The sequence below is a fragment of the Anthonomus grandis genome, chromosome 22 (assembly GCF_022605725.1).
Source record: "Anthonomus grandis grandis chromosome 22, icAntGran1.3, whole genome shotgun sequence".
Taxonomy (NCBI): Eukaryota; Metazoa; Arthropoda; class Insecta; order Coleoptera; family Curculionidae; genus Anthonomus; species Anthonomus grandis.
The window spans coordinates 44,090,148-44,102,195 of NC_065567.1; the positions used below are offsets into that span (position 1 = coordinate 44,090,148).

The 12,048-nt window shown below is 33.6% G+C and overlaps 1 protein-coding gene across 1 annotated transcript in view; it reads right to left on the reverse strand.

Annotated features, from left to right (window-relative positions):
* Positions 1-825: 825 nt before the first annotated feature.
* The window catches only part of LOC126748330 (leucine-rich repeat-containing protein 4C-like), a 190,383-nt gene continuing 179,160 nt past the window's right edge, over positions 826-12,048 (reverse strand). Inside the window, exon 4 of the mRNA XM_050457481.1 lies at positions 826-2,776. Coding sequence (XP_050313438.1) covers positions 1,015-2,748 — 1,734 coding nt within the window. The 5' untranslated portion in view covers positions 2,749-2,776 and the 3' untranslated portion in view covers positions 826-1,014. The remainder of the gene's footprint in view (positions 2,777-12,048) is intronic.

Sequence of the window (12,048 nt, forward strand, 5' to 3'; positions counted from 1 at the left end):
CCTATGATGACGTACCTAACCCAGACCTATGATGCATCTAGTAGGAAATGTATGGGTCTTTCAGAAATTATAGTACGCAAACAGAAAAAGGGACAAATCGAGGAATTTATTTAATATGAGGACAATAAAAGTCCCAATTTAACACTTTTTCAGGCAGATTAAAAAAGTGTTTTTTGTTCCTATATTAAATAAAGTCTTCGATTTGTCACTTTTTCTACTTTCGTACTATAATTTCGAAAAGAACCTCGCATTTGCCGCAAACTTTAACCGCACGGTATAGTAGAGCGAAATTCAAATTTGGCGCCATAATCAAATTTTAAATTACTTGCTATTATGACGTCGCAAACCCATTTTCCCTTCCGGTTAGTACTACTCGAAATCAGGGTGCGCAAGAGTCAATCTACGTTCAGTGTTCTATTTGCTCTTACGGGAATTTCCTGCCTAAGTAGTATTAATCTATGGTCGTGTGGACTACACAAGTCGACACGACTCGACGTGTTGTCTTTGAGTCGTGTTGAAAACAGTACACGGAATGCCAAAATATCAAAAACGATATGTCGCCTAGAAGTCAAGAATACACGGAATTCGCGCCCTGGACTGTTCAAAGGGTCAATTCGGAGAAACATGGTTGTAGGCCGGATACGTTTGAGAAGCATTTGCCCTACAGTAGACTCGAACAGAGGTTGGTATTCTTTGTTTACTTTCATTTTTTTAAGTGAATTGTTGGTCCAGTGTATTGCTATTTTAGTATTTCCGTCAAATTAATTGGAATACCTAATTATGTTGGGGTAGAAATAAAATTTTTACTCCTTTGTTTATATTGGAAAGACATAAACATTTTTATTGCATTTCCTTTAATTCATTAATAATATAAATAATATATAAGATTTTTTTATTTTCCAGTATAAATATTTTAACTAATAATTAGTTTACAACCCTTAGTATCATTTTTTATATGAAAAATAAATGCAATTTAACCTATTTTTAATATATTACAGTATAATATAAAAATATTTACACATAAACAATATGAGGTCGACTACGATGATCATTAAGTTGTTCATATATATTACAATTTATACTATGCGAACCCTGTTCATATGGGTCCCAAAAGGACGAATGTTGATTTTCATGTACAGTTTGAGGCATACTAATATATTTTTCGTGCTGATGGTCATGAATATTTGGTAATATTCTTTGAGGCTGTGGAAGTGGTGGGGGAGTATTATAGTTGCTTTTTATAATTCTAGAAGGTTCCCAGTTAGTGTTTCTCCTATTGGAGCTTTTTCTAGGTAAAAAGAAAAATAGCCCAAAAATTGCACCAACAATAATGATAGTAGTCAATGTTATGGATATAATAACTGCCCAACTCATTGAGCAATCCATTTGGCTTTCAGTAGCACTTATTAGTTTCCTATTATGCATCTCTTCAGGACTTTCACAAATAATATCATTGATATCTAGCTTTAATTCATTTTCAAGCCTTACAAGAATCTTAGAGTCGTTGAACGGATCGGAATAATCGCTACTGTTTTCATGATTTTGAGGTTTTGATTCTCGAAGAATCATCCAGAGCCATCCCATTGAACAGTTACACTCAAGAGGGTTTCCACCCACTCTTAAGTGTTCTAGTTGGTCGAGAGGAAAATGTGAGGCTACTAAAAATCTTATCGCATTATATCTAATGGATAGGTATCTTAATTTTCGATTACCGTGAAATAGTCTGGAAGGCAATGATTTTACTTTATAATTATAATCCATGCTAACTTTTTCTAAATTTATATTATCTACAAATGCTCTCGAATCTATGGTCTCTAAAGTTTCAAGTCGATTTAGCATCAAAAATTTTAGGTGGAAAAGTCCTCTAAATGCAACTGGAGTAAATTTAGTAAATTTATTTCCATTAAGCCTAAGATACACAAGTTTATGTAATTTGGATAATTGAAGTGTAGGTAATGTTGTTAAATTATTGTCGCTTAGATCCAAGTGAGATATATTTAGCATATTATCAAAACCTTTAAATGTAATATTCTGAATAAGGTTTTGATCTAAGATTAACGAATGCAGCTCTTGGAGATTGGGCATTCTTTCACCTTCAATGATCTCAATTAGGTTCCTTGACATTGATAGTATTCTAAGATGGGTTAAAAAAGTAAGTTCTAGAGGTATTTCTATAAAAGAGTTGTCATTTAAAAATAGTGCTTTAAGGTTTGGCGTTTCTTTAAAAGTTTTTTCTTCCAGATAATCTAATTGATTTCCATCCATTCTAAGGATTGTTAAATTGCTTAAATCTTTAAAAGCACTCTGTTCAATCTTTTCCAGTCTATTATTGCTAAGATTTAACTCCTTCAGTTGCAATAAACCTTCAAAACATGATTTATATAAAATATCAATTAGATTGTTACTTAAATCAAGTATCATTAATTCTCTTTGGGTCTTGAAATTACCGCTTCCAATTACTTTGACCCTATTATTTGAAACATTTAAATATTGAAGCTTTTCGTAGAACGTAAATGTATAGTGCAACTGGGTGATTTTATTACGTGATATATCCATCACATGTAATTCTGGATTAAGTTGTATTGGTACCACTGATAGTCCCGCTCCCGAACAATTGGTTTTAAGAATCTCATTTTCGCAAGTACAACCACTTGGACATATTGTACAATCAACTGAACTAATAAAATACAGAAGACATGCTATTTGAAGTAGAGTTATCCACATCGGATGCGCTTTTTCATCGCCCATTGCAGAAGCACAACATGGTTAGTTAAACCTGAAAATAAATAAAATATAATTAAAGCAAAGTCATATAGGATTGTCATATTTAATTAAAAAATGCTAGTTGTGAGCACCCAAGGCAATTAAAAAAATAGGATTGAGCTTTTCAACTTTTGATGTTGGAGACTGAAATAAACTATTTACTTTCGAGCAAATCCATAGTTGCAGTGACAACAAACATTTAGATTAAAGGTTTTTGGACACCGATACATATTATTCTCCGCCATTATTTCACGACAACCAATCAAAATATCGAAAATTAATTATTCTTAATAATAAACCGAAATAATCTTATGAAGGTTTGTAGAATTTCAAAAGAAGTAATTTTATAATCCTTTTGATAAGGGTGTGTTTGACCCTAAAGAGTAAAAACGGTTCTGCCCCTTATCATCTTATTAATTTTATTGCACTTAACAAAAACTATTTGGCCGTTTTACCAAAACATTTTATGTAAACTCTCTAGATACAAATTTCAGAAAAAAAAATTGTGACATGGTAGAGTTGTCTGGCATTAATACAAAAAAGTAATGACAGATTTTGACAAGCTGTCAACAAAAATGACGTCAGGGACTTATGCTGGACGGTAATCATAATCATGGTTAAATAAACCTGAAGCTAGAATATATTACTTAAACCCGCTTTATAAAATTATCAACTAGTTGTCACTCCTACTATGGGTTAAGCATTCATGGAGTGAAAGACTAAAACCTAAAAGATAAAAAAAAATCTACCAATATAAAGCTGAGAAGTATCATTAAAATAACACTGATGAATTCGTTTTTTAATGTGGTAGACAGTGAAGAAGTAAAACTAGTAGTAAAAGTATGTCGGACTTGCATTGTCTTTATTCGTTAAAGATAACATGACGTTTCGGTTGTCACGCCTCTCCAAGTATCAGCTGTAAACTAATAGTAAAGGTTATCGAAGAGGTTATTTCAAATAAACTTTCTAATATTTATATTTAATAAATACCATACATCATCTTTCTGCTTTGGGCATTTGTGGGCAAAAAGAATGATCTTATTTTAATTTATTGTAACGATATTGGCAACGCCGCGTATATCAGCAGTTCTTTGTCATTCCAGAATCATCGGGACATCTCTAGAAACGCGTGGAAGGATATATATTTTTACATATGAAGTTTAATTGAAAATGCGATGTGGCTTACAAATGCATTAAATTGCATTATACAATGAATAAAACACTTACATCTATATTTACCAATATTTAATATTCTAAAAGACTCTTCAGACCTAGAATGGTCATCGTCAGTCCGAATTATTATTTGGTGTTAAAACCATATATTCATTTTCTATTTTAATTACGTATTCTAACCAATTTTTTCTTGCATCACTTTTGAATTCTGCAATGTTGCACTTTCGAAGCTGTTTCTTTAATTTACCTCAAGCTAATTCAATAAGATTAAAGACACAATAAAATTGAGGCAATCTTTAAACAGTATTGTCTATTCCTTTGTCAATAACATACTCATTTTTTAAGTTATACCCTTTAATTATTTTTAACAACTCCTTTTTAATAGGATTTTGTCAGGAACAGGAATTTTCTTAATTTTCATAAAAGTTATGAAATCTTGTTTCTTGAAACTAGTATTTGGTATTTTATTTCAAAGTCTATAACCGCAAGGTGTATTATCCATAAGAATTTACTGAGTTTAGAGGAATGTTTGGTAAGAGCTGATTAGAAAACCATTTTTTAAATAATATCGCAGTTGTAAAATATCCTAAGTTAATTTAATATATTTAATAAACGTATATTTTATAAACACCCTGTATTCGTTTAAAAGTGTCTCAACCGCCCGAGAATTATCTTACATCCTTGAAAATCTATACCCCAAACATAAATAATAATATAAGCAGAGATTGAGAGAGACCCAAATAAATAAAAGAGACAGGCACTTCGGCTTATAAAGAGGTTTGTATATAGAGTGGTCATAGTTGACCACTCTAGGGTTCGTGAGGTGTGGTGGTGTTTCTCCACTAGGTGGATATTAGAATGGTTCTGATTGTTTTGTGCACAGTTTAATCATGTCGACATGTGAGTAATATTTTATATTGTTGTTGTATAAGTCCATGGTAGAGTTTTATGGTATACTAGAGTTTGTCGCTGTTTAGCGAGGTATTACCAGGTTGTGGTCGATTGTGTAGCAATCGACAGGGATGCCCTCTGAGCGCGCAGTTCCTTTGAGTTGGTCTTGTGAGTTATAGAGGGCTCTCACTTGTCTTCTCGATTGACACATTTGGATTCTAAGATCTCGGTATATATTATCTTAGTTTCCGAGTGTTGAGATGTTTACTGCTTAGCGGCAGTGGAGTGTCTGGGGTAGCCCGAACTATTTTAGGGGACACTAGCTAGTCGTCGAAGAAAGAGGATATATATATGTAAATTATTAACAAACATAAAGTAACTATGTTGATGGTTGTTGGTATGACTGGATCAAGGGGACTGCGGTTCCCCGGTGAGTAAACTTAATTTTTATTAGATGAATCAGTACAGTAAATCGTAAACATTTTTGTTTCATGGTACTCTCAGCCTCTTGCTGTATACATGGTGGAGCTCGCTGAATGAATTGCATTGTCAATACTCACGTAAGTTTAATTTTAAAATACCCAAATTTTACAATCAGGTGTGGAGTGCAGCAATCAATTCTTTTACGAGTTCATAATGTACAAAGAAGCAATATATATAACGACGTTAAATATAATTTAATTTGAAATACTTATACGGTCACACCCTGTAGCCTGGTTCATATAATCAATACACAGGCATATTTTCTTAGAGTGGGCACTTGACAAAAAGGATGCAAAGGCTTTCGAAATATGATATTTAAGTTCGAAAAAGGTTTTAAGAATTGTACCTAAATGAACAAATGGGGGTCTATTACATAATTCAAAATAATCATCCATTACTCTCAAAGAGACTTAAGTATATGACCAAAGGAGGGAAAAAAGTAAACTCAAAGTCCAAGTCCCATAAATCAGCGTCTATTAAAGCTTACGCGTTTTGCCGCATTAGGAGATCATCAGACTTATCGAAATACAAAAACCACACACTGACTCACACTAACATAAATAAAAAAAATATATATATAAAATAAAATACGTTTACACCATCGTGCATCGTATGAGTCAATAACGATCAGACGAGTCAGTTTGTGGTTTTTGTATTTCGATAGGTCTGATGATGCCCTAATGCGGCGAAACGCGTAACCTTTAATAGACGCTGATTTATGAGACTTGGACTTTGAATTTACTTTTTTCCCTCCTTTGGTCTATTACATGTTTAATGTTCGTGTTTTCTTGAAAAAACAAAACTAAACGGTAAGAGGCATAAAGGTCGATAATAAAAAAAAAGTAATTTATGACTCTAGAAAGACAACTTAGGTAGTGATTTTGATGAAAGCAACCAAAAATATTTGGTGTCGTTATCACCTGTTCTTAGTTTTGAGCGTTTATTTCACAGATTAATTTGCGGGTATAAAAAAAATTATTTTGTGTAAAAGTATACATTGATTGGACAAGTTGTTTGAAAAACTTTAATAATTAGTGACTTAGTTAAATAGATTTGTTTGTGTTATTGGAGTTGAACTAACCTAGCTAGCTGAGTTTTTTTTTAAGCGATATAATAATTTGTGATAATATTTAATTATAGTAATAATAATTTATGGTGGTAGATTGAGATTAGTGTAGTCAAATATTCTTGTTTTATTTTTAAAGAAAAGAAAATGGATCAGAGGATAATAAAGAAAAAAAGAATCTGTCAGGTACTTTCGTCCTCGGATGAGGAAGATGTAGTTATGCCTGGGACTAGCGAAAACTCCTCCATAGTAACGTCACAATTATCAGCATCGTCTTCTGCGATGCAAGAAATTTTATTGTTGACTGGTGTCGTAAAAGATTTGGTAAAAGTGCTTCAAGTTAGTAACAAAACAGATCAACAAGTAACGAGGGTTTTTAATTCTCGAGATAATGTGGTCCCTAACTTTAACCCAGAAGATCGTCGCCAGTCAATTGACAAATGGCGTCAACGGATTGACGAGCTAAGGCATTTATACTATTGGAATGATGAAATGACCGTGTATAATGCTTTGTCGAGATTAACTGGCTTAGCTCAGATTTGGTACCACAGTTTGCCAACAATAAATTATTCTTGGGAGGAATGGAAGGTACAGCTGCAGAGAGCTTTTCCATCAAGACAAGATTTTCATGATATTCTAATGGAAATGGTGCAGCGCGTCAAACGGTCGGAGGAATCGTATTTAAATTATTATTACGAAAAGTTTGCTTTATTAAGCCAGTGCCAAATATTTGATAAGAGTGCAGTGTCATGTATGGTAGGAGGCATATATGACCCTACAGTAAAAGCAGCTGCTAAAGCCAATGATTTTCAGACATGTGAAGAGCTTTTAAATTTTTTAAAGACCTGCGAAAAACCCCAGCAAAGTGGACCTAATCGCGAGACAGTTAAAGCGCCCATTTACAAGATTCAAAATAAATTTCACAGAAGGAATTTTATAAAGCATTAATCACATACCAAGACATCAAATGGAAGTTGTTATCAATGCGGCTCCTTAGGGCATTGAGCACAAAATTGTGTAAAGTCAATTAAATGTTTCAAATGTGGGAAAATGGGACACAAGAAGGAAAAACTGTGCATCAAAAGGAACTAAACAGTCTGGTGCAGAACAAGTATTATGACTGGAGACTCAAACAAATAAAAAATATTTAAAGGATATTATTATTATAGATAATAAGAAGTGTAAAGCATATATTGATTTTGGTTCCAGTTGTAGTATTATACGCGAAAGTGATGTAAATAGATTAAATTTATCCATTGAGAAAAACTGTGACGTCATTATAATGGTCTATGGATTAAATCAGGTAAAAGCGTTAGAAAAAACAACGTTACCAATACAAACTGATAATGTACATAGAATTGTAAATTTTTTAGTAGTACCTGATCATTTACAAAAAGTTCCACTTTTAATTGGCCAGACCTTTACTGATCTGCCGGGAGTGATAGCGGTAAAAGACAGTAAACAGTTAAGATTTAGTGACAATTTTAAACAAGCTGCTTCGAAAAGCAAGATAGCTTTATGGTTAATTAAAGTCAACTGTCATACCTGCCGATCATATTGGCAATCTTCAAGTGATCAGTAAGGTGGACTATGAAGGAGACCTTCTTATAGAAGCATCTGCGAGATATGAACCTAGAAGAGAACATGCTATACCCAGAATTATTGTTCAGTTAAGTAAAAACACAGAATGTTATATTCCTATTATTAATCTATCTGGGAAGGACTTGGAGTTATCTGATAAATATCCACTAGTGCATGCATTTCATTGTCAACCAAACGAAACTCCTATCAATGAATTTGTGCTAAAATTAGATCAGGAAACTAAGCAGTTACCACCACTAGAGAGAAAAGATGTGAATTTTGGGACTTCCGATGAGACTATTCAAGACCAATTATTTCAGCTACTAGACGACTTTAGAGATAGGTTTGGGAATACCATTAATGGTTTAAGCATGGCGAAATCAGCTGAGTTAGACATAGTGCTGTCTGATGAAAAACCTTTTCGGTATAGACCTTATCGACTAGCTGAGACTGAAAAATAAAAAGTAAGAACTACAATATTCAGTTAATCCTAAATGCTGTGTCGATACAAGGGCAAATGGGCAAGTTTAAAGACTTAATCGAACAATTTTGTCCGCGCTTATGACTACTAGTACTAGGGAAGATACATGGGATATATCCATTGACCAAGTTCAATCTTCCATAAATAATACTGTTCACCAAATCACTGAAAAATCTCCCAATCAGTTACACTCCACGGTACTTACTAATGGGTTACACTCCACGGACCACAAGTGACGCAATAATATCTGCAGAATTAGGTTTGCCACAAATTAATAGAGATATTGATACACTTAGAAAAGAAGCCTCAAATAACATAAGGAAAAATCAATTAAAGCAAAAGAGACGATTTGATCAACATCGTAAGCCCGCAAGGAAGTATCAAGTAGGAGACCTTGTTTTAATATTAATGAATAAGACCGCGGATGGTCAAAGTAAAAAGTTAAGTCCTAAATATGCTGGTCCCATGGTCATAAAAAAGTATTGCCCAACGACAGATATAGAGTACAAGATATGCCTAATTCTACGCGAAGTTCTACTAAGAAATACGACAATGTGATCGCAGTTGATCGCATGAAGCCTTGGATACCACCTGGAGGAGTTTCAGATGATACCCAAAGCGAAAGTGGAAAAGATGGCGTTCCCTTGCCATCTGACTCAGAATAAAGTGGCGAGTTGCGAGGACGCAACTTTTTCTCAGGTTGGCCGAATGTAAAATATCCTAAGGTAATTTATTATATTTAATACACGTATATTTTATAAACACCCTGTATTCGTTTAAAAGTGTCTCAACCGCCCGAGAATTATCTTACATCCTTGAAAATCTATACCCTAAACATAAATAATAATATAAGCAGAGATTGAGAGAGACCCAAATAAATAAAAGAGGCAGGCACTTCGGCTTATAACGAGCTTTTTATATAGAGTGGTCATAGTTGACCAGGTGTGGTGGTGTTTCTCCACTAGGTGGATATTAGAATGGTTCTGATTGTTTTGTGCACAGGTTAATCATGTCGACATGTGAGTAATATTTTATATTGTTGTTGTATAAGTCCATGGTAGAGTTTTATGGTATACCAGAGTTTGTCGCTTTTTAGCGAGGTATTACCAGGTTGTGGTCGATTGTGTAGCAATCGACAGGGATGCCCTCTGAGCGCGCAGTTCCTTTGAGTTAGTCTTGTGAGTTATAGAGGGCCCTCACTTGTCTTCTCGATTGAAACATTTGGATTCTAAGAAAGCGGCAGTGGACCGTCTGGAGTAGTCTTAACTATTTTAGAGGACACTAGCTAGTCGTCGAAGAAAGAAGATATATATGTAAATTATTAACAAATATAAAGTAACTATGCTGATGGTTGTTGGTATGACTGAATCAAGGGGACTGAGGTTCCCCGGTGGGTAAACTTACTCTTTATTAGATGGGTCAGTACAGTAAATCGTAAACATTTTTGTTTCATGGTACTCTCAACCTCTTGCTGTATACATGGTGGAGCTGAATGAATTGCATTGTCAATACTCACGTAAGTTTAATTTTAAAATTCCCAAATTTTACACAGTAGTATCTTAGGAATCAGCTGAAGATTAAGAAATATTTTTAGCAAACAATAACGAATTTTAACAAATCCTTTTGTATTATTGGCATGACGTCGGCATACTATGTCATGCTTATCAAATCACGTTTCTAAATATACTTGTTTAAGTTAAAGCAAAACGACTTTTACATTTTTACCTTAGAATATCAAGATCTATCCGAAGTCGCACACCTCAACTTATCTAACAGTATGGTGCTTGAGCTAAGAATCATACATAGTAGTAATGGAAAAACCTAATAATTGTTTCAAGGGATGTTTGAACTTGAACCGTTTTGACGTTGCACGCTTCAAAATATTAAAAATGTCCGTTTTTAGACGCCACTTTCTTAAAAACTTTGGTTTTCAAAAACTAAAAACGATGCATATAAAATTAAAAGCCCTTTCTAATGAGGTATTGACCCCATTTCTAGGGAAAATTTTTTGGAAAAAAAACTCCTATTTAATGAATTAAAGGTTTTGTTATGTTTTTGACATCAAAAATTGTCTTCCCCTTCCCAAACAAACTTGATGTATGTTTTGATTTCGAAGAAAAGTTTTTTCCCTACCTGTAATGCCTTGTGGGAAGTCTTCGATGCGCCACCCTGTATATTCGACATCCGAATTTTTAATAGACTCTTCGATATTTCCGACCTTTTTTTATACCTGAGAATTCTGGAACAATGTTATTTTTATAGACGAAAAGATTTAGCAATCGACAATTTCGTACTAAGTAAAAGTTTATCGTCCGGATAACACCCGATACGATCCTAAATAATATATTTGTCAGAGACCACGAATGGACGATTCTCAGTCCATGCTTGTGGTTGGATGTCTCTGAATGGTCCTGGAGTAATTTGGCAAATAGAGAGCAATCTGATAGGAGATCAGTATAAGACCATTCTCGAAAATATGTTGCTGCCATCCGTTGATATCTATACCAATGTGTTTAAAATAATTCACGACAATTTACTAATTCATAATTCACGAGTTGTCAGGGAATGAGATGGGCGACAAGAAAATATGCAGATGCAACTGGACAGACCACTAGACATTTTATGCCATATTCATTAGTATTTTTTGGAATAATAATTTTGAAAAAAGTTTTAAATAGGGTTTTTTCAAAAACTTTTGCCAATCTGCTTTTAGAATAAGAAAACATTAAATTAATTACATATTCAGTTCTTACACAATTTTATTATTTCTAAAAATGTCTTTTTAACCTTAAAAATTAAGGTATAAAGTGTCTTATTTTATTAATCTACATAAAGATAATAAATTAAATGCCAATAACTTTCAGTATTTAATTATAGGTGGTGGGTATCGGCTTCTACAGTAATATCCTGTCTTAAAAATATATTTAATTATTATTGACATAAAAAATAATAGCGTTGTTTTGTAAGTTACACTATTAAATCGTCAAAACTCTGTCTAAAAACATATGGCGATATTTTTGACGTTAAAATTTGCCTACCACAAAAATTAATTTATTCTAACAGAGATACGGTCGTTTGGTGGGGCAAGTGAGGCGCAAAAGCAAGACGTGCATCTCGGCGCGGCGTTGCCGGTGTTGGCGTGCGAAACCGTTCTCACGGAAAGGCCTGAAACTTATTACTGATGGAACCTGTACAACATTTTGGGATGGGCCATACTATCAACGATGTTCTTTACAGAATAAAAAAGCCGGCGTCCATCTAGAGTCGCATTAGATATTGGATAAATTCACGGCGCATTATTCCAATAGCCGAAAGAGTCGATACGGCTTAATCTGTGAACTGCAGCATGAATTGTTTAGTGCTCCAATTAAGTATGCTCTGGAACATTGTGTGGCTAAGGATTTACGAATACCTGAGGTTTTCCGTAGAATGTTCAAAAAAATTCAACAGTTGAACCTGTCTCCTGGCTAATCTAAGTAGATGGCGTATCAAATATTAATTTTAGATAAACCGTTGTTCTTTAAGATATTATGTTTATAGCAACACTATGAAAGCTACTAAATAATATTAAATACCTATATTTAACACAATAGATTTTATTCGGATACTT